General features: G+C 56.5%; 4 protein-coding genes across 4 annotated transcripts; 2 read left to right on the top strand and 2 right to left on the bottom strand.

Annotated features, from left to right (window-relative positions):
* The first annotated feature begins 226 nt into the window (after nucleotides 1-226).
* Nucleotides 227-1,994, top strand: B3GALT4 (beta-1,3-galactosyltransferase 4). The gene is made up of 2 exons (XM_047734054.1): nucleotides 227-351; nucleotides 539-1,994. Exon 2 carries the CDS (start codon nucleotides 562-564, stop codon nucleotides 1,711-1,713), a length of 1,152 nt encoding a protein of 383 aa, XP_047590010.1. The 5' UTR covers nucleotides 227-351; nucleotides 539-561; the 3' UTR covers nucleotides 1,714-1,994.
* A 266-nt stretch (nucleotides 1,995-2,260) lies between these two features.
* WDR46 (WD repeat domain 46) lies at nucleotides 2,261-10,422 on the bottom strand. The gene is made up of 15 exons (XM_047734052.1): nucleotides 10,088-10,422; nucleotides 9,770-9,982; nucleotides 9,582-9,662; nucleotides 9,322-9,434; nucleotides 9,110-9,197; nucleotides 8,915-8,976; nucleotides 8,571-8,675; nucleotides 8,333-8,483; nucleotides 8,076-8,211; nucleotides 7,783-7,882; nucleotides 3,400-3,713; nucleotides 3,157-3,251; nucleotides 2,903-2,998; nucleotides 2,641-2,754; nucleotides 2,261-2,528 (listed from the first exon to the last, which is right to left on the bottom strand). The coding sequence occupies exons 1-15, from the start codon at nucleotides 10,154-10,156 to the stop codon at nucleotides 2,430-2,432; spliced, it is 1,836 nt and encodes a 611-aa protein (XP_047590008.1). The 5' UTR covers nucleotides 10,157-10,422; the 3' UTR covers nucleotides 2,261-2,429.
* Nucleotides 10,423-10,565: 143 nt separating this feature from the next.
* On the top strand, nucleotides 10,566-11,842 carry PFDN6 (prefoldin subunit 6). Its single transcript, XM_047734057.1, has 4 exons — nucleotides 10,566-10,890; nucleotides 11,138-11,208; nucleotides 11,288-11,412; nucleotides 11,632-11,842. The coding sequence occupies exons 1-4, from the start codon at nucleotides 10,827-10,829 to the stop codon at nucleotides 11,759-11,761; spliced, it is 390 nt and encodes a 129-aa protein (XP_047590013.1). The 5' UTR covers nucleotides 10,566-10,826; the 3' UTR covers nucleotides 11,762-11,842.
* An 855-nt stretch (nucleotides 11,843-12,697) lies between these two features.
* Nucleotides 12,698-20,452, bottom strand: RGL2 (ral guanine nucleotide dissociation stimulator like 2). The gene is made up of 18 exons (XM_047734047.1): nucleotides 19,909-20,452; nucleotides 19,494-19,693; nucleotides 18,117-18,200; nucleotides 17,685-17,863; nucleotides 17,504-17,554; nucleotides 17,120-17,417; nucleotides 16,592-16,843; nucleotides 16,403-16,506; nucleotides 16,220-16,304; nucleotides 16,071-16,139; nucleotides 15,788-15,862; nucleotides 15,227-15,259; nucleotides 15,003-15,124; nucleotides 14,811-14,906; nucleotides 14,603-14,714; nucleotides 14,204-14,494; nucleotides 13,457-13,571; nucleotides 12,698-13,346 (listed from the first exon to the last, which is right to left on the bottom strand). Exons 2-18 carry the CDS (start codon nucleotides 19,650-19,652, stop codon nucleotides 13,135-13,137), a joined length of 2,337 nt encoding a protein of 778 aa, XP_047590003.1. The 5' UTR covers nucleotides 19,653-19,693; nucleotides 19,909-20,452; the 3' UTR covers nucleotides 12,698-13,134.
* Nucleotides 20,453-20,751: the final 299 nt, after the last annotated feature.

Below are 20,751 nucleotides of genomic sequence, written 5' to 3' on the forward strand. Positions count from 1 at the left end.
CGGAAGAGCTGGGGTCTGCCACGTAGCGGGGGGTCGCGTGTGTGGTTAAGGAAGTTGGCCGCGGCTGGCCGGCTGCCCGGCGTTCGCCTCAGCGACTGCGGCACACTGCTCCGAATTCCGCTCCCTCCGGCGCGGGCCCCCGCGCCGCCGGGGCTCAGTCTGCCGTGTTTCGTGCGCCGCAGCCGCGAGGCTGCCCAGCAGCTTCCGGCGAGGCGGGTGCGCGTGCGGCCCTACACCCTCCCAGGGAGGGGGGCGGGACCCAGCCGCCACCGCGGGCGGGGGAGGGGCTCCTGGCGCTGCAGTGACACCCCACCATGGAGCCGAGCTTTGGGGCGACGGGGCCCCGACCAGGTAACTTCCCCGCAGTTCCGGCTGTGCACCCCTCACCCCCACCGTTTACCGGATCTCGGCGCTCTTCCCTGCTGGTGCTGGCCGCGCGCACCAGCCGCCCGCTCCATCCCAGGCGCGGCCGGTTAGAGACTCCCGTCACTGGGACCTGGGGCGTCTGCTCACTAACCGCCCTCCTCTTTCTCTTCAGGTCGCTTCTGATTACCCCACACCATGCCCCTCAGCCTCTTCCGACGCCTTCTCCTTGCCGCCCTGCTGCTGGTGATTATCTGGACCCTCTTCGGGCCTTCCGGCATCGGGGAGGAGCTGCTGAGCCTCTCGCTGGCCTCCCTGAGCCCGGCTCCGGCCTCTCCAGGGCCGCCCCTGGCCCTGCCTCGCCTCCTGATCCCCAATGAAGAGGCGTGCGGGGGTCCCGGCGCCCCACCCTTCCTGCTCATCCTTGTGTGCACAGCCCCAGAGAACTTGAACCAAAGAAATGCCATTCGGGCTTCGTGGGGCGGGCTGCGTGAGGCCCGGGGACTCAGGGTGCAGACTCTCTTTCTGCTGGGAGAGCCAGGCTTGTGGCATCCTACCAGGGAACCCCACATCAATCTGATGCGGGAGGCAGCGGCCCAGGGGGACATCTTGCAGGCGGCCTTCCGGGACTCCTACCGGAACCTTACTCTCAAGACCCTCAGTGGGCTCAACTGGGCAAACAAACACTGCTCCATGGCCCGCTACATCCTCAAGACGGATGATGATGTGTTTGTCAATGTCCCTGAACTGGTGTCAGAGCTGATTCGGCGAGGGGGCCGTTGGGAACAATGGGAGAAGGGCAAGGATCCGCCTCTGAGAGAGGTTGAGTCTGGAGATGAAGACATGCAAGAGGGGTCCATCTTGAGGAGACAGCCAGTGCCTCTTCTGTACCTGGGCCGCGTGCACTGGCGGGTGCACCCCTCTCGGACACCAGGGAACAAGCACCAGATATCCGAGGAGCAGTGGCCTCCTACCTGGGGCCCCTTTCCACCCTATGCCTCTGGCACGGGGTATGTGCTCTCAGCTTCTGCCGTGCAGCTCATCCTGAAAGTGGCCAGCCGGGCACCCCCTCTGCCACTGGAAGATGTCTTTGTGGGGGTCAGTGCCCGACGAGGAGGCCTCACCCCGACCCACTGTGTCAAGCTGGCTGGGGCCACCCACTACCCCTTGGACCGGTGCTGCTATGGGAAATTCCTGCTGACATCCCATAAGCTGGACCCCTGGAAGATGCAGGAAGCCTGGAAGCTGGTGGGTGGCTCTGACAGGGAAAGGACTGCACCCTTCTGCTCCTGGCTCCAGGAAGTCTTGGGCATCCTGCGCTGTCGGGTAATAGCTTGGCTTCACAGCTGAGAGTGCCTGGGGCCACAGGAGTGAGGAGCTGAGGGTCAAGCTGGCACCCCCTCCACCTTCTCCAGCCCAGGCCCAAGGCAGGGGGCCCTGACTGGCTGCAGCTGACCACTCTCCTCTATCAGATGCTCTATTACTGAAGATGGAGAGATACGGGAGAAATCTAGGGGCATGGCCTGCCAGCCCCCATCACGGTCACCAGGAAGAGCAAACCAGTGCTGGGGTGCTTTCTTCAGCTATGGCAGAGGAGGGGCATAAGCTCCTCAATAAACTTGTTTGTCTACCTCTTAGAGTACAGCGTGATCCTCACCAGGAGTCCAAGAACACAAACCTGGGGAGCCTGGAGGCTGCCAGACCATGCTGAATGGGAAGGACATCGATCGCCAGGGACGTGGGAAAGAGAGGAGGAAGGGCCCTACAGAAAAAGGCTAAGGTCATGGTGATAAGATACAGGGTGGGGTAGAAGCGGGATACCAGGACACCCTCCAATCCTAGAGTCGTCCCAGGCTGCGCAAAGGGAGGGGAACAGGTCCCCAGTCTAGACACATTATCCAAAAAAATAGCCATCTTCTTTAATACTAACCCAGCCCAGGAGCCAGCTGTCTGTCCCCAGTTGGGGAAGGGGTACACTACCCTCTCCTCATTCCAAGAAACAGGGTCATCTCCCCATAGGCCATCGTGGGAAGACACTGTTGTTCTCAGGCCACCTGGAGCATGGCTCAGCGCACAAATCTGTCCAGGGCAGATGGCCGGGCCCTCGGGAGCTTGGCCTTCTCTTGCTTCTGTGGCTGTTGCTCAAGGCTCTGCCGGACTTTATCCTGGGTGGGGAGATGGGGACAAGGTGAAAAATGGCAGGCTGGCAAGGGCAGAGGCACTAGCATGGTGCCACAGGCTGTGGGATGCCTAGCCCACCCCCCAATGATCATTTACCCGGTGCTCCTTGTCCATGACCTTCCTCTTCCTCTTCACCAGGCTTGCTGTCGAGCTGCGGCCCTTCTGCTTTGGCTTTGGTTGGAAGGGAGCCTTGGCCTCGGGGTCATAGCCCTAAGCAGGGGGACAAGGGTGAAATCTTGAACGGCTTCAGGGGCCAGGAACTGTGGCAGACCCCATCCACTGTGCCTCCTTCTGGGGACATGGCACGGCAGAGGGTGTGGAGAGGAGGAGGACCTGAGTACTGGGGCCTGCTCCATACCAGCCTCTCTATCCGCTCCTTCTTCTCTTGCTCCAAAGAGATGACATCAACCTCTGCCAGGGCTCGCGGGTCCAGACAAATGAGCTCTGCAGGTACCTGGAGGTGTCACAGAGGCACAGGAAAGGGTCAGGAGCCACAGAAGAATGACCCGAAGAGGGATGGAGGCCATGGGGTTGCTGAGTCTCACTCTTCCCAAGACCCCTGGGGCATGGGGAGCCTTCCCCAACCCCAACCCTACACAGGCTCATGCTCACCTTCTCCAGCAGGGCCTTCACCTCCCACTCCTGGCGCTGCTTCTGGCTCCTGTATGGATTACTCTCTAGGCCGTCAAAGTTGGGTTCAGCAGCTCCTAGAGGGATGGAGAAGCATGAAGCCATAAACAGAACCCAGTCCAGCAGCTGCAGCCCAACCAAGCCCTTTGTTGCTGGCTGTCCTGAGCCAACCCAGACTTCCACCCAGAGTTTATTCACATGGATCCCATCTCCTGTCCCACTCACCAGGGACCAGCATGCTGGTGATGCCACCACTGTGCCCCACCCCCAGCACATCTTCAAAGGGGCAGAAATGAAGGCCATGCACATGGCCTGAGAGCCGGTGGGTGAGGTAAGGCTGCTCCAGGGAGGGTGGGCTAGCCTTGCCCTGCCCTGCCCATATGTTGACCACGTCACCCATGCCTGCAGCCAGCAGTCCCCGCTGGGAAAAGTCCAGATGCCCCGCTCCCTGGGGCAGGGTCCGAGCACTCAGAGGCTGGAACATCCCTCGTAGGTCAAAGATCTTCAGCTGGTGGTCCAGGCCAGAGGTGGCCATGTACCTGGTGGAGAGGGGGGTGGGCATTTAAAGGAATCTGTTGCGTGGGCCTGCTGAGCAGGGCTGTGGCCAAGTGTAGGCGTAAAGTTTCACTGGGGAGAAACAATTTTTATTTCCCTTTTACAGACGAGGAAACTGAAGCTCAGAGAAAAGTGATCTGGGTGAGTGGTAGAGCTAGAATTCAAATCAGGCCTGTCTCTTCAGTGTCTGCCCTCTTAATCAAAGGGAGAGCACACATGCCCATCAGCCAAAGTGAACCGTTCCGCTGCATACAAGGGAGCGCAGTGGCTCTGCAAAGAGAAGGACCGACAGCAATGGTCAGGGAGGACTTCATAATAAAACTGGGATTGGAGCCATTGGAGCTCAGTCTCGAGGAAGCACAAGAAACACCTAGCAGGTACAAAGGAAGAAACATCACAGTGTGGAGGTGAGATGGAAACAGAGGTCTGCTTTCGGGATTGGTGGGACATGTGGGTAGCAGGATGAGGAGGGGAGTACTGGCAGGGGCTCTTGAAACTCGGACTGAAGATGCAGATCTCCAACAATGCTCTCTGGCGATGAGAGACAGACTGAAGGCTGCACGGAGTTGAGAAAAGCTGAGGAAGCAGAGCCGTCGTGCGGTAGAGGACCCCGCCCCACCCTGTGTTTCCCTGGAAGAAGGGAGGGCTGCGCTCTCCAGGAATGTGTACTGCGCTCTCCAGGAATGTGTACTGCGGCTGCTTGTTTTCAGAGATCGGGAGTGTCTATCTATGTCCAAGTTGTTCCTCAGAGACGGAGGCTGAAGGGAGACCAGCAAGGCCGGGGGATGTAAGTTTACCAAAAGGCCATGGACTCTCTTCTTAGTCTTGGCTGTGAGCCCCAGAAGAGGGGACTGAGGGGCTCCTATGAGAGGAACTAGCCCTGTGATGGGGCTGAACATAGGCCCAATTGGATTCTATTCCAGACACAAGACGATCAGGGCCCCAGCTCCAGCAGATGGGAAGGACCGCCAGTGCTAACTGGGAATTACCGAGGGCTCCTGGGACACAGAGTCACTCCTTTCAGTCAACCCACAACCGAAGGGCACATGCTGGCTACTCTCCCCACACACACCCACCTTTGGGATTTGCTGCACAAATACCAGCCCGCTGGCCGGAGGGCATCCAGGCTGCTCTACCACGCTTCTAAACTTGCAGAAAACAGTTTAGCTCTGAGAATCCAATCCAAACCTAATGCAAGCTTCCATAATGCCTTTTTGTTTGTTTGTTTAATTTGACAGAAAGAGATCACATGTAGGCAGAGAGAGAGGTGGAACCAGGCTCCCCGCTGACCAGAGAGCCTGATGAGGGGCTCCATCCCAGGACCCTGAGATCATGACCTGAGCTGAAGGCAGAGGCTTAACCCACTGAGCCACATAGGCGCCCTTCCATAATGCCTCTTAAGGCAAACAGCAAGCCTCATCTCTGCGGCCCCTGTGACCTGAGGCGCTCCTGAGGGCGACCAGAGATAAGCAGAGGTGGGCCTACAGTCAAGGACCTGTGCTGCTGTCCAGGTGTGGACCAAATCTCAGGGAACTAAGTGACTAGGCCTTGGGCACAGCAGTACTTGACCAAAGCAGCCCAGGGAAGGCAGACCACAGCTTAGACTCAGTGGCCCACAGAGAGCACGCTCCTAAAGCCAGCTGGCACAAATATGGAGTAAAAACGGCTGAGACAAATCACTTGGCCCCAAAGATACAACAACTATGAGAGGACCAGGGAGGGTGGGCCTGAGCATCTGGAAGGTTTTCATAAGTTGATGGCTACTAGGCTGTTCCTTTTCCTGACTTTGTTTAAAACCACTTAAAAATAAAGTTACGTAGTTTACGCCACATATAGAAGATTCCCGTGCAGCAGTGTGAAGGGAGGAAGGCAGCTATGGGAATGATCAGTCTGCCAACAGCACCCAGGACACGCCGGGAGAAAGAAGAACCAGAGGCTGGAAAGTGGCTGCGAGCATCATACATGTTCCCAGAAGACAGCGAGGATGGAGATAAACAGACCTCGGAGAGCGCAGCCGGGACTGTGGACAGTAATGAAGTGACAGCACCAAAGCAAGTAGCATGAGCCTGGGCCTCCAGGAAGCACCCGGTAAACAGCAACTTGGTTCCTGCCCTTACTGCTGGCTGAGGACGATGGGGCTGTGTAGCTAGAGGTGTCAAGTCCAATTCTGGGTGAGAGGAAAATGTGGCAGAAAGGGAACAAGCAAGGAAGAGCAGGGTGACCTATCCCTTAACAGACACATTCGGTCTGGGGTGACAGAAGACAACTCAGCAGAAACTAAACGCATCTCCTGAATAATCATTTCCATAAACTCCAGTCTTCTGTTTCTGTACATAAAGTGGAATACCGCACCAGGGCAGGGCCGATAGCCCCTTCATCCTTGGACTGCCCCCAGAAGCCCAGGCCCAGAGCCCAGCCCACAGCAAGTGCCTGGGAGTGCCTAACAAAGAAACGAATTAAGGGGAACACCCACTATTACCATTAGAGGGAACCTGTGTACAACAGAACACACTGTGTACACACATACACACATGTACACAAACATATGCCTCAGACGGCACACCAGGGCAGCTGCAAACTCTCGAAGAGTAGAAGTTCTGAGCAGGCCCACCACTCCTACCTGTCACATCACCAGCCAGGACTAAAGAGAACGATCACCTTTGATGACGCCAATGGCGAAAACCGGTGCTCCATACTCCCTGGGCACCAAGCCAAACTTGATATGCCTTAACTCGCTTTAACATTTAGGACGCCTTGGCGGCCTACAACCCACGCCCCAAACAAATCCGGCCATCACCTACTTCTGGACAGCCCTCGAGCTCCAAATGGTCTGGCCATTTTTAAGTGCCCGGAAGAAATTCAAAAATATTTTGAAACAAGTGAAAATTATACAGGAGATTCAAATTTCAGCATCTGCAGATGCAGCTGTTTGGGAGCACGACCCCACTCGTTCATTGGTTTCTTCTGTGGCCACTTTTGTACTACAGTAGCCTGGGAGAACCCGTCAAGACCGACATCACGTGTGGTATGTCATCTCTTTGTACCGCTGTAGGCGCATGACAACTCGTGGTGACATGGTTATAACTTGACAGCGTTTAAAGTGCCACCTAGGGCACCTGGGTGGCTCAGTTGGTTGAGCAACTGCCTTCGGCTCAGGTCATTATCCTGGAGTCCCGGGATCGAGTCCCACATCAGGCCCTCTGCTCATCAGGGAGCTGGCTTCTCCCTCTGCCCCTTGCCCCTTTCATGCTCTCTCTCTCTCTCTCTCTCTCTCGCAAATAAAATCTTAAAAAAATAAATAAATAAAGTGCCACCTATCTCATCATCTGTATGAAAGAGGTCTTAGAAGACAAAATAGGTAAGATCTCTCCACAGATCAAAATTAAGAGAAAAACATTTGCAAATGGGCTTGCTGATTCAGAACACTGTGAACCTCAATTGAGCAAAATGTTATCCTCAAAAGGGAAACCCAATTCTTCCCATTAGAATACCTGTGTTACAAAAATACTACATTTGGTAACTATTATATTTTGAATTTTACTGCTTAAAAATCTATGATACTTTGTTTTCTCTTTACTCAAATACCTATACAATACACTCAAATTTTCCTCTTGGCCAGCAAAACCTAAAATCTTTACTATCTGGCTCTTTACAGAAAGAGCTTTCTGATCCTTGAGCTAGACACTCATCCCTACTCTTGGGGTGAGGAAAGTGTGTGGCACACAGAGGTTACGAAATGTACCCACACTTACATGGCCTGTCAGTGGTTAACACCAGGATTTATTTACCTTCTTATTTTTTCTAAGTAGGCTCCACACCCATCATGGAGCCCAATTCAGGTCTTGATCTCAGGGTCTTGAGTTCAAAGCCTTAAGACCTGAGCTGAGATCAAGAGTCAGACGCTTAATCGACTGGGCCACCCAGGGGCCCCAACCAGGATTTAAACCTAGGCAGCTTGACTGTGAGTCTGTGCTCTTAAAGACACACTGCCTTCTATATCCTTCCACCCAGCTGTGACCTCCCTAGCAGCTCATGACCAAACAAGTGACTTACGTGCCTGTAGAATCTACAGCCACAGCCCGGACCCCACCCCGATGACAGAGGATCTTTGCCAGTGGCTCCTTCATGGCTGGACTCCATAAGGACACGGTACCTGGATGTCAGGAGAGAGGAGCCAAAGTTATTAACAAGCCCTGAAGTGATTACATCTGGGAAGGACAGGGTTTCAAGGCCAAGGAGTAACGAGAAAGATGAATAGGGGCAACCTGAAGGCACTTGGAAAGTACAAACATAGAAACAAAGCAGGTCTAGGTGATCAGAGAGTCAAAGCTCAGCTAGAGACCAACCATTGCTGTGTCCGAGGTGGATGACAGCATTGTAAGGGTTCTTAGTCATGACGTCCAGCCGTCCAGCCCGAGCATTCAGAGCTGCCACGATCTTTCCCACTGACACGTCCAGGTAGGTCAGAAACCCTGTCTCTGACTGACCGAGAGAGAGACACAGAATGAGTCCCGACTGCCCTCTGTCCTTCTACTGGGATCCCAGAGAAGCAACGGTCTTCTCAAGGGCTGCCACCCAATCCCTGTGCTCCATAGCCACTCACAGCTGTAGCCAGGAGGAAGTGGAAAGGCAGGAACTCCAGCCGTGTGACTCGGTCACAGCGGCGGATACAGTGGAGCTCGATGCCCTGGTTGTCATAGATGTGAAGCCAGCGATTCTGAGCGACAGCGAGCAGTGCCTCCGAGTGCAGAAACCTATAAGGAGGGGTGGAAAGGTTCACTGGGAAAGGGGGGTTGGGGGGAGTTATTCAATGAGGAAAGGGACGCCTCACTCCCACTAACCGGATGTCCCGCACTGCCTCCATGACGTTGATCTCACACATGAGCCTCTTTGTTACCCAATCAAGGGCGGCCACATGACCCCGGTGCCCTCCAAAAGCCAGGTGTCTGTTGGGGGCAGGGGACAGGTAGAGCATCAGTGCAGAAAAGCACCCTGACCTGGACCATGTGAGACCCATCCCAGACCGGCCATTCCTCTATATGCTCACCCTTACATTCAAGCAAATCACAGGACCCTCCCCCCACCATCAGCCTAAACATACACTGGTCCAGCTGAGGACAGCGTGACTGACGTGGTTAAGGAGATGAACCACATCCTAGTTCAAGGGACTCCTATCCAGCCTTACCTCCCAGTTGGGGAGTAATTCAGTCTGTAGGGTCCAAACTGCCTCAAGTTTAAATCAAAATGCTGAGAGAAGAAAGAGTGCAGGAAAAAAAAAAATCAGGAAAGAAGTGGCTCCTTTCAGTTGTTCCCTCTTCTAATCCCCACTTCCATCTTGCTCTGCACCACCAATCCAGCCGGTGGCCCCTTTTCCACTCACCTTGGCTGCACTTGCAATATCCACAGCCTCCACAATGTCAGCCTGGCGTATCTTTGCTGTGTCCTCCCCATCCTCCCCTTCCAGAAACCTAGGAGTGAGTGCTAGCATTGCAGTCAAACTCCCAAATATGCAGTGGGTGTGCCAACATGAAAATGAGAAAGAAAAGCCCCATAAAGCAGGGCCTGGGGAGGCCCACATTGGGGTCCACTTACCCGGGTTCCTCAGCAAGCAGTAGTTCAGAACGAGCAGCTTTAATACTGATTTCCTCTTCCTCAGCCTCAGCCACCTCAAGTCGGCTTCGGGTTTTGGACTTCGAATGTGGCAGCTATAACATCGTTGGTCAGGGAAAAGTGGGCAAAGAAACAGACATTGTTTAGGGTCCCAGGAGAGCCACCCAGCACCCCCCACCCCATCCAACTCACCCATATACTCCCGGGTTGCAACTTCTCCCCACTCTCCGGCTGGTCCTCACCTTTTTGGATTTGTCAATGCGACGGAACTTCCGAGCCACCTCCACAGGGACAGGGGCAGGGCCTGGAAATGGATCCTGGGCCTGGGGAAGAAGAAACAATCAGCAAACAAGCTAGGGTTGACCCCAATCCTCGCACCCGTGAAGCACAAGACGACTTGTCCCACCACCTTATCAGGTCCCAGGCTTACCCCGGACACGCTCCGCTGAGGCTCAAGATTCCTCCCTTCTCGGGGTTTCTTCGGGAGCTGAGGCTTCCTGGAGATCCGAGACTTCTTTGCTATGCTAGAGTTCTTTGGCCTCTGGGGGCGAAGCTCATGATTTCTCTTCTTGTTACGAGGGGGTCCTGGAGAGGCTCCCGCAGCGGTTAGAGTGGTTTCTTCCTCCCAGTACCTCCGCGGTTTCTACGGGCACATCAGAAGCTCTAATACTCCGTAGCCCGCGACCCGCCCCTCTAGGACCCCGCAGCTAGAAACTTCCCTTCCATCCTAGGAAGGAGACGTCTCTACCTTCCTCTTGGCCTGAAGTCTGTTCTTCTTGGGCGGGACATCCTTACTCGGTTTGGGGGCTGTTTCCATCTAATCCACCCGAACAACGATCCACGTGCAAACTCCTCTCAGCTGTCCCACAGACTGCGTGAAAACTCCCGGAAGTCCGCCTTCCTTTATCCAATCAGCGCCTACCAGGTCTGAAGCATTCTAGGCGCCATCTTGAATAAGGGCCTATTCTCTCGAGGGGCGGGGCAGGCCTTGATCCCGCAATCTGGAGCAGCAGCTTATGCCAGAGTAATGAAAGAAAGGTAGTCTGGAGCTGGGGCCTAAGTAACGGTGCGCATTCTTCTTCCGGCTTCGTGTCCCCGTCTTGCCTAAAACATCCCGAGTCCACTTCTGGCGGAACGCCATTCATTAAACACGCCAGAACTACAGTTCCCGGCATGCGTCAGAAGACAGCTTCCGGCGCCGTCTTTTCCCAGCATTCTTTGTTTACTTCCAGGTTTAGTAATAGTGAAGGGAGAACGTGAGTAGGGTTGGGTTACGGTTGAGGGCTTTGGGGTCTTGCTGTGCCCGCCACGCCCTAGGGCCAGAGTAGAGAGCTCTCCGGGACGGGGTGAGGCTGCGGTGCTCCGGAAGGCTGCCACTCAAGAGTGCTGTCATTTCCTCAGGCCAGGCCGAAAGGGTAGTTCGGGTACCTTCCACAGTGTGAGACCAAGCGCCCCTTTCCCGCTCCCCGCAGGCCTTCGTCCCCGCCATGGCCGAGTTAATCCAGAAGAAGCTACAGGGAGAAGTGGAGAAATATCAGCAGCTACAGAAGGGTAAGGGAGCAGGGTCGGTGCGGCCTCGCCCCAGTCCGTTCACTCACAGCCCAAAGCCAAGCCAAGAAAATGATTTTCACTCGAGGCACCGCGTGCATTTCCTTCCCCATCACAGTGCTCTTCCCCACCCACTGACCTGCCGCGGCATCCTTGTCTACTTCCTCAGCTTCATTTTCTTCTTACCAGGATTGGGGTCAGGCGGCCCATTTGAGGTTTCTAATCAAGCCTTTTTTTTCCCAACCCCCAGACTTGAGTAAATCCATGTCAGGACGGCAGAAGCTTGAGGCGCAACTAACAGAAAATAATATCGTGAAGGAGGTGAGAGAGGACTTGTGGGGGCGAGGAGGGACCTGTACCGGCTATGGTTCTGATCACGCATGTCCCCTCCCTTCATCAGGAGCTGGCCCTGCTAGATGGCTCCAACGTGGTCTTTAAACTTCTGGGTCCTGTGCTGGTCAAACAGGAGCTGGGAGAGGCTCGGGCCACCGTGGGGAAGAGGCTGGACTATATCACAGCTGAAATGTGAGTCTTTGTTCTGCCACCCTGCAATGCACCTGACACCACTGGCATGAAGGGGTTGAGGAGCCATTGTAGAGTAGCTCCCCGGTAGCCTCCTCTTGTCCAGTTCCTCCAAACCCTCCCCCAGATGTGAGGTTTTCCACCAATCTCTTCCTTGCCTTCAGTGTTCTCAATAAGTCCCATGAATTTCTCATTTGCGTTGTCTCTCTTCCCTCTCCTCAGTAAGCGATATGAATCCCAGCTTCGGGACCTCGAGCGGCAGTCAGAGCAACAGAGGGAGACCCTGGCTCAGCTGCAGCAGGAGTTCCAGCGGGCACAGGCAGCCAAGGCGGGGGCTTCCGGGAAGGCCTGACCCTGTGGTGGGGGGAAGGGGAGGGGAGGGAATGAGGCAGCTCTAGGGTCTATACTGTAGCTAATAAAATGTGAAAACATCTGGCTGTTTTCTGACCAGCCACTTTCTGTCATAATTGTCTCCATCCGTTACCTGGGGCCCTTTCACTTTATTTATATATTGCGTGTATTACTCTGTCTGGCCCAAATTCTTGTAACTGGAATCTCTCTGCAGCAGAGTAATCCTTTTTTCTTTCCTAAGCCTTAAAATCTGACATGTCCCAAACCTACTTCTTGCCCATATATGCAACCCTTAATTCTTCCTTACCTTGGTTGGCACAGCACTTCAGGAAACCTGAGAAGAGCATTTCCAACACAGCAATTGTTGGAAAGATGAGTTTAATTACAGAACTCACAGTAACCTAAACTGAGATCTCAGGACAGAATGTGGTGACCCTCCTCGCTATGACCCTTTGTCATCATCCTCCAGAAAGCCCTGGCATCTCTCTTAGTCAGTCTCTTTCTAGAATTTGTTTGAATGTAGCTTAGACTGATTTAAAATCCAACATGGAATGCTTTGTGATGTTGTCAAGTCCTCCAAGTTTACACATCACCCACAAAGTTGGCCTTCCATTTCTTTGTCCTAAAATTGTTTCTTACAGATTTCCAACCAGGGGTCATTCTTCAGACTGATTGCTTTAACTGGGTGACTATTATTTGATGTGGGTGACAACGGAGGAGAAAAACTTAGGGAATAAAAGGACCCAGCTGGAGAGGTTACTGGGGAGGAATTCACTACTGTGAGGAAACTTTTCACCAACACCTCGCTTTCAGCAACAGGGACAGAAAACATTGAGCCCTTTCTTGTTCCTTGATGTCCATCTCCAGCCATCTCCCCACCCTAACTCCCAGCTGCTAGACCATACACACTGCAAGGACAGGACTGGGAAGTAAAATGTAGATAGTGTTTTGGTTTATTATCTTAGTGTCACAGTGACAGGAACCCCTAGAGTAGGAAAAGGAACTCCTACTAGAACCCACTTCTTGCCATCTTCTCTCCCCAGGGCTCAGAGCCTCTAGGCTTTTCCTCTCCCCCTCCTTATAGGCCTTTCCTTGGCCCTTGGCATGCTAGGATGTGGCCAGGAATCAGGAACTGATCCCTTTTTCCAGCACGAGCTGTGTGCTGCATTCATGGAAAGTAGGGAGGTAACACAGGTATCCAGTTTGGTTACCGAGATGACTAGTTCCCACAAAGCTGGTTCTCTCGGCTGTCTGGTGAACCAATGGCACTTCACTGCCCCAGGGTGTCTGGCCACCTTTCTGGATTTCTTGCCGATGTCTCCCCACATCTGTTATGGCCACCAGGAGTTTTGCTGAGCTGGCAGGGCTTCCTCCTCAGAAGAGGGCCCGGGCAATCTTCCTCCCTGTGGCCTTGATCCTGGGAAAGGAACCCCCTCCTCCCTCACTTGGGGGAGTTCCTGAGGCAGAAGGGCTGCTGGTGAGAGCCAGTGTAGCAGTAGAGGGCCTTCGCCGTTGCCGTAGGAGGAAATCGTGTGAAGCTCCATCCATAGCATAGAAGACGTTAGCCGAGGGTGGGATGGTCAGCTCTGTGTGTTCAGAGAGGGGGCATCAAGAACAGACATAGCCATTCCCGCCACAACCACCATGGGTGGGCAGCACTCTCTTCTAGAGTCTGCCTTCCCTCATGGCCTCTGACCTCGCTCCCCTGGTAGCAGCTGCACGAGCTCGTACTCTGAAGCCACTGCGGAATCACGATTGTTTTTCTTAAGGACACGACTGATGACACTTGGAGCCTTGTCTTGGCTTGTCACCTGGTAGGACAGGAGGCCAAAAGAGCAATAAATTGGCCATCACCTCTGCTTTCCACCCTTTCGGCTCTAACCACTGATCCCAACCAGACATGGTTACTCGTGTCAAACACTTCAGAATGAACAGGGAAACTCTATATGGTAGCTCCCTGTACTCCATGGTGTCCAGTAACATAGGGCTGCTTCCCTATGAAGAAACTGCTGTAGGTTCTGACAAACAAGCGAAGTTCAGGTGCAGCAGCTAATGCCAAGTAGCCTTTAAAATAAAATAGCTGAGGGGCGCCTGGGTGGTTGACCGTCCAACTCTTGGTTTTGGCTCAGGTCATGATCTCGGTCACGAGATTGAGCCCACATTGGGCTCTGTGGTGCTGGTGTGGAGCCTGCTTAAAATTCTCTCCCTCCCTCTCCCTCGGCCCCTTCCCACTCCACCACTTGCGTGCAGGCTCATGCGCGCGGGCTCGCTCTCTCTCAAAAATGAAAATAAAAAAATTTTCTAAATAAAATAGCTGCCATAACCAAAGGTCAGAATTAAACTAGACTCATCCTCCCCGTTGGCTATTCAAGCCTAAGACAACACCTGTAGTCCCACAAGGCATCCTCCTTCACCCCCACCCCCAAACCCGCAGCATCCTCACCAAGATGCTCTTGTAGACACTGCCATCTTCTCCCAGCTCCATCTGGACTCGGATGATTCGGCAATCAGAGGCCCCTGGCCCAGACCCCCCACCCCCGTATCCTGTCCCCTTGGAGGCCCCCTCCGCACCCCCACTGAGTGGGGAGCCACAGGAAGCGGAGCGGCGGTGACCTCGAGAGGGCCTAGGAGAGGAGGCTGGGGGAGAGAGGTGGCTGGGGTCAGCCGGACTGTGCAGGGATGGAGTGCTCTCCAGGGCAGAGTCCAGAGATGAGACAGATGGCCACTTCATGTGCTAGGGACAAACAACATGGGGGACCAGCATGAAGGCAGAGAGGTCAAGGAAGAAAGGTTCGCAAAGGCAGGGTCAGTGTTGAGGTCTGAGGTCAAGAACAGAGCTCACCTGGGCCAGCCGGGTCAGCAGAGGGGCAGGGGTTCCAGGTGCCTCATCTCCCCCCACGCTGGGGCGGTCCCAGGAGACCAGGGGGGTGGGTCCCCCGACAGAGCCCAGAACTCTGGAGTAGTGAGAGATTGGGAGGGTCAGAGGAAGAAGGGCTCTTCTCCCAAGGAGCTTCGCCAGGACACTACCCCCCAACCCCTGACTCCCTCACTCTGTCCACTGCGAGACGACCAGCGTCGGCCGAAGCACACGCGGGGCAGGAGGGTCACTGGTACCAGCTGGTTCCACCTCACAGGACACTTGATGGCTGGGAGAAGGGCCAGTGGGCAGAGGGCAGGATGTGACACATTGATCCCCACACTCAACCCCAGCCCTGGAGTCCCAACCTCATCCAGCCTATCACCTCTGGGCCTCTGTCAATGGCCGGAGCCCCTGAAGCCACTGCTGGATATCGGGATCGGGTCGGAGGTCATAGCCACGACATTCATTCTGGAGCCGCTGCAGCTCAGAAAGGACAGCGAACTCCTAGGAAGGAGCCAAAATTCAGGGACCCCTGACTCTCCCCAGTTTCCTCATCCTGGGACACAGCTAGGACTGTCTGGCATCCAGCCCGGGCACTCCCCTCACCTTCCTCCGCTTGTCGAAATTGATGTATCCATTCTGCAAGAATAAGGGGGATGGAGTGAGGCCCAACACTGTCACGGAGGGAACACACCCACCCACGTCTGCCTCACACACACTCCAGCCACCGGGTCTCTCAGTCCTCTGCCCCTCCCCTTGCTCCCCGTCACCCTGTCCTACAAGTGATGTCCATTTCACAGCTAGGCAAATTAGGGCTCGGAGAGAAGGAGGAACTTGCCCAAGACCCCAGTATCTGTTTCTTTAATAAAGGCTACGCATGCTTACATTTCAAGCACGCTCCAAGCACCTGCTGAGCAGTAATTCACCCAACTCTCATAATAACAGACCCGCGCAGACACTGTCGCTGCTTTCCCATTTACAGATCACTGAGATGCAAAGAAGCTAAGCAACTTGCCCAAGTGACAGAACCAGGGTGCTGACAGTCTGGTCCAAGCCCCGGAGTTCTGTGCTGATGGCCTGCAGCACCTTTCTGGAAGGTCTATCTGACCCCAAGGCCTACTCGTTCCTTCATCACAACGCACACATGAACACACACACGCCACTGACCTCCAGCTCATCCTTGGAGGCTGCATCCAGCATCACAAGGTCCTTCAAGAAGGTGCCAAGGTATGGGACCACACCCTGAGATCAGAGGTCAGGATCAGCCACACGCCCCTCCCCCTCATCTGATGGCTCCACTATCCCTCTGCACTTTCCTGTCCCATGACCTCGGAGGACAAACTTAACTCCACCCCCCACCCCCTGCTATGTGTCCCCTAGCCATCCCTCAGACCCCTTCCCCACACACACTCCTTCCTCTTTCACAACCACCCCCCAGCTAGTCACTCACCCCACCCCGGGAGCCAGACCTCGGGGCCTTCTTGGAATTCGTCTCCAGAGAGGGCTGCAGCTTCACCTCCTGGTGGTGACAGAACAGGGAGGTTTGGGTGTGGGATGGGGAGCGGGGAAAGCTTCGAGCACCAGTGAGCAGGGCCTCACCTGCGAGAGGAGCTCCCGGCTCTGGGAATAGTTATCCTCCTCAGAGAAAATGTGGCAGAGGCTGGAGAAGACTCGGAGGCTGTCCCTGGGGGGGTGGAGGGCAATAACCTTGAGGATGGGCCAAGCTCGCCCCCACGCCTCTTCCCAGCCCTCAGCTCCCGTCCAGTGCCCCAGACTCCCCACCTGGCTGCTTCCCCCCAGGCTGCTCGAAGCCTGTGGATGGGGCTGGACTGCAGGGCCGACACAACAGCATAAACTGAAGAGAAGTTTCGGAGCAGACGGCACTCCTATGGGGGGGCCACAAAGCGAGGCCTGAGCTCTGGGATCTCCCTCTATACCAGGGTCCCCAACAGGGCCAAGCCTCTTTCTTACCTCTGCCACGCGGATCCACTTCTCCAGGAGCCGGGCCCTCTGGGGAGGACGGAGTGGCCGAATGGTCACCTCCCCGAGCCCCTCTCCGGTTGAGGTAGCCCCCAGAACAGAGCTGACCACCGCCCCTGCCACTTTGTTGAACTGTGTGACAGTGGCTCGGACAGATGGGCAGAGGTGGGAATGTCCTGGCCGGTCTCTGTGACCCCACAGGCTCCCCAGGCACTGAGAGGGGACCAGACTGAGAAACAGCTCCTGCAGGACAGAGGGCAGACATTAAATCTCAGAGTCAAGTGAGGTCAGCCTTCTGATATCAGGGGCGCAAGGATCTCAGGTGGCCAAGGAACCATAGGGGCGTGGGGTTTGAAGGGTAACAATCAAGGGCAACAGGGGAAAAGTCAAAACCGAGTGGACAGAGGAGCCTGGGAGCCGGATCAGGAAGGGTTGGAAGCAAGGAAAGGATGTGGAGTCAGGGAGAGGTTAGCAAGGGGGCAGGGGGCAAGGGCATGGGGTAAGAGGTCAGGGTCTCACCGCATCTAGCAGGGTCAGCTGTTCGGCCAAGTGGTCAGCGAGGAACACCAGGACATCCGTGGGGTCAGCAGGGGGATCGCCGGGGAGGGCCAGGGGCTTAGGAAGGTCGGGGGCCTGGGAGTCCACCCGGGACCGGAGGTTGCGGATGAGGTCAGCGCCGCCCCCCCCAACACCCGCCCCTGCTGCATACCCGGTCCGAAGCAAGAAGCTCTCAAGTCGGTCAAGCTGACCCTTGACCTCAGAGCCAAAATCCTCAGGGTGAGAGGCCAGCCAGGTTGACAGTACAGAGATGGCTACCCTGGGAGAGGGGGAGGCCAGGGTTCAGAGATCAAGCTGCAGCTCAGCCAGAGGCATCAGTAAGGTCGGCAGCCACGGGTCACTCACCCTATTGTCCTCTCTAGTTCACCAGTAGGATGAGATTCAAGGGCTTCCAGCCTGGGAAGGAGAAGGGATCCTATCTGCCCTTTTTTTCCAAACCCCCAGTGGCTTTGACTATTTTGGTGGGATTTCCCGGCTTCAGAAAGTCCAGACACCTCCACAACCCTTGGCCCTTTATGACCCTGACCTGTCAGCCATAAGCCCTAGCAGGGCAGGCGTGGATGTGAAGGCCCGGTGGGTGGCCAGGAAAGCTGATGTGAAGGTCACGTCAGCCCCTGACGTCCGGGCATCCAGCAGGTGTCTGACCAGGGCCTCCAGAGTGCCGGCTCGGAGCCTTCTGGAGGAACGTGGGGGAGGTGTCGGGGCCTGGGGGAGACAGAGGAAAGTCACTGACCCTTTTCCAACTCAGCCCCCAGATCTCTGAGGGAAATCCCAGACCTAGGAGATGGTCCAGGGTTGTTATATTAAGATTCAGAGAGGGCCAAAGACTTGACCTAAGTCACATGGCAGAGTTCAGTTCTCCAGACCTCTGACTTAGCACTCTGGCCAAAAAGTTGGGCAGAGAAAGAGGCACTGGGAGGTATGGGTCAGAGATGAGAAGCCAGAGTCAGGATCTCACCAAGGGATCGGGAGGCCGATACTGGCGGCTTGTGACAGTAAAGGTGGCACCATCCTCCTCCTCATCCCAGACAGACACAGGGGCCTGGTGGAGTAAGGAAGGGAGGTCAGACAGTCCCACACCACCCCCCCACTGCCCCCAGCCCTCACCCCCAGGCCCTACTCCTCCCTCTGTACCCCTCACCTGTGGTGGCGGGGGACAGTACCAGCGAGTGCGAGGGGTGGGGGGGGCTGGTGACCCCAGGTCTCCCCCACTGGGGCCCAGACAGCCCCCCCCAAGCCGCCTCAGGGCCCGGTGGAGTCGAGGGGGTGCGGGGGCGGGTGGAACGCAGGAACCCTGGGTCTGGAGACCGCTGTAGCCCTTTCCCCCCAGAGCTGAACCCCAACACAGCACAGAAGCAAGGTGCAAAGAATAGGAGGGGGAAGCAAGAGAGACAGAAAGCCAGAGGCAGAGGCCTTGAGAAGTTGGAACCCCAGTCACAGGCACAGCCGCAAGCTCCACCCTCCCCCGCAGGAACTGACCAAGCCCCAGGAGTTAGTTCTTCCCCATAGCCCCCGTTCCCTGGTCCCTCATTGCTGGGAGACCCCCCTCAAGGTGGCGGCTCCAATCCCAGTACAGGAAGGAGAAGGGGAAGTTGGGATGATGGGGGGGGGGCGCGCCAGCAGACTCAGAAAGTCACGTGGCCCCAGCCCCTCCCCCAACAGATCCCGAAAAACCAGCCCTGCCAGTCACCCTGCCCTCACCCAGTCTCTGAACCTAAGAGTCCAGGGCCTCGGGGCCCCGAATCCAAGTTCTGGCCCTTCCTGAGGCCCCAAATCCTACTCCTGGCCACCACCATTAGGCCCGGAGGAATACAGGTGACACCTCCCCCAACCCCAACTCGGCCTGGGATCTACCCCCCAAAGTCCAAAAACCTGGGCTTCCCGCCTCCACTCTTTGCCCAGCGGGAGAGGGGGAGGGGTCACGAAATCGAAGGGTTCCCTCCCCAATCCCAGAGTCAGTGGAGCCGGTTACTGTGGAAACAAACCCCTCCCCGCCAAACAAAAACAAGGAGGGCGACAGGGACCAAGACACGGTGCCCAGAGAGGCAGGCACAATCAGGCCGAAGCAGGGAGAGCCAGAGACTCGCAGGATAGAGAGCCAGACGCTCTGGCAGGAACAGGGACGGTTCCTGCGGGCAGGTCCTGAGTCACACTGCCACGGGGAACAACAGAAACTCCGGGACTCCCCGCAGCCGGCAGACAGGCAGACACCCAGCAAGAGGCGCGGAAATAACTGAGGCTGGGAGGAAGAGATGAAGGGACACAGAGGCACGAGACCAAGATGGAGAGTCTCCGAAATGTATACCTCCCCGACTTCCCACCACTCGCGTCTCACCTCGTCTTCTTCCTCCTCCTCCTCTTCCTCCTGCCCCCCGCCCACGCCCTGGCCACCTGGGCCCCCACCCTCTTCGGGGTCTCGGCTCCGGAAGCTGCTCAGCACGACTCCCCCGGGGGGACTCGTGTCCCAAAGCAGCCGCAGGGGCCGCGGGAGCATGGCCGAGTGAAGGAATCAGCGGGGTCGGGCCATGGGGGCGCCTGGGGAGAAACGGAGGGGGGTGCAGGTGGAGAGTCAGGTGGGCGCGGGGGATCGGGGAGGGGAGGTACGCGGGTAGGTGCCTAGGTGACCGTATGGGAGTCCTGCGGGGGGGGCCGCAACACAATAGTGGAATATGGGGATCCCTGGTGCATTTTGGGGATGGGGGGTCACGAGTACGGAAACGGGCAGGGTCACAGGGTGCTCTGGCTCTGACCTGCTCGGGAATGGTGGGAGCAGCAGGGATCCCGGGCCGCTGTTCCCGTCGGTCTCCGGTCCCCAACCGAGTCCCTGGACCGAGTCCCCTCCACGGCTTTTCCTCACCCCCCGTTACCCCCCCGCCAGGCTCCCGGGCCCTCCCGCCCTTTCCGCTCCCCCCCACGTCCGCCCGTTCCGACAGCAGGAGCCAAAAAGGGAAGGAAGTGAGGACAGGAGCCAGGGCCGCGGACTAGGGGAGCGCTGGACGTCCAGCGGCCGAGACCCAGCAACCAGGGTCCCCAGCTCCGCTGTCCTCGGGGCCCCCTCTGCGGGAATACTGGGGCCCGCGTCGCCCCGCACTTAATTGGAAAAAAGATTCCAGTCTCCAGCTCCCGAGGAAGGACAGGAGCCGAACATGACATTCCCCTCGACCCTACAACACCGAGGCTAGAACTCCCGTGGGAAGCGTTTTAGGCCGAGAGGGATCGGTTACTCCACCCCGCGGGGTTACCCTCCCCACTCACACCCACGCGTGTAGCGGACCGGAATCCACTCCGCGTTTTCCGAGGAGCGCGGGGTTCCCGCCCTCTCGTGAGGGGGCGGAGCAGGAAGCCGCCACTTCCGGTTCTAGGTTCGGCTCTCCCGGGTTTCCGGCGCCCGGCGCTGGTATGCGCGCTCCCTTGGGCTTACCCCCGCCCCCCGTCCCCGCCCCACCGAAGCCTGCTGCTAGAGGGCGTCCTGCCCGCCTTGAGTGGCGCTCGACCCCCACTGTTCCGGAGGGTTGGGTGTCGCCAAAGCATTTGAGAGGTCGGGGGTAAGTGGAAGGGACCAGAGATGGCTGTAAGAGTCTTGTGCTTGCTTG

Source organism: Lutra lutra, chromosome 6 (genome assembly GCF_902655055.1).
Source record: "Lutra lutra chromosome 6, mLutLut1.2, whole genome shotgun sequence".
In the NCBI taxonomy this organism is placed as follows: Eukaryota; Metazoa; Chordata; class Mammalia; order Carnivora; family Mustelidae; genus Lutra; species Lutra lutra.

Bases quoted from the DNA above. Each gene is read 5' to 3' on its own strand.
- B3GALT4 (XM_047734054.1), top strand. From the start codon at position 562: ATGCCCCTCAGCCTCTTCCGACGCCTTCTCCTTGCCGCCCTGCTGCTG.
- WDR46 (XM_047734052.1), bottom strand. From the start codon at position 10,156: ATGGAAACAGCCCCCAAACCGAGTAAGGATGTCCCGCCCAAGAAGAAC. The intron at 9,198-9,321 runs GTAAGTGGACCC...ACTCACTCCTAG, and splicing joins CTGCTTGCTGAGGAACCCGG to GTTTCTGGAAGGGGAGGATG. The intron at 8,676-8,914 runs GTAAGGCTGGAT...TGCCCCCAACAG, and splicing joins AATTACTCCCCAACTGGGAG to ACACCTGGCTTTTGGAGGGC.
- PFDN6 (XM_047734057.1), top strand. From the start codon at position 10,827: ATGGCCGAGTTAATCCAGAAGAAGCTACAGGGAGAAGTGGAGAAATAT. The intron at 10,891-11,137 runs GTAAGGGAGCAG...CCCAACCCCCAG, and splicing joins ATATCAGCAGCTACAGAAGG to ACTTGAGTAAATCCATGTCA. The intron at 11,209-11,287 runs GTGAGAGAGGAC...TCCCTTCATCAG, and splicing joins AAAATAATATCGTGAAGGAG to GAGCTGGCCCTGCTAGATGG.
- RGL2 (XM_047734047.1), bottom strand. From the start codon at position 19,652: ATGCTCCCGCGGCCCCTGCGGCTGCTTTGGGACACGAGTCCCCCCGGG. The intron at 17,555-17,684 runs GTCAGGGTCATA...TCTCCTTCCCAG, and splicing joins CTAGGGCTTATGGCTGACAG to GCTGGAAGCCCTTGAATCTC. The intron at 14,715-14,810 runs GTGAGGGAGTCA...TCACTACTCCAG, and splicing joins GTCGTCTCGCAGTGGACAGA to AGTTCTGGGCTCTGTCGGGG.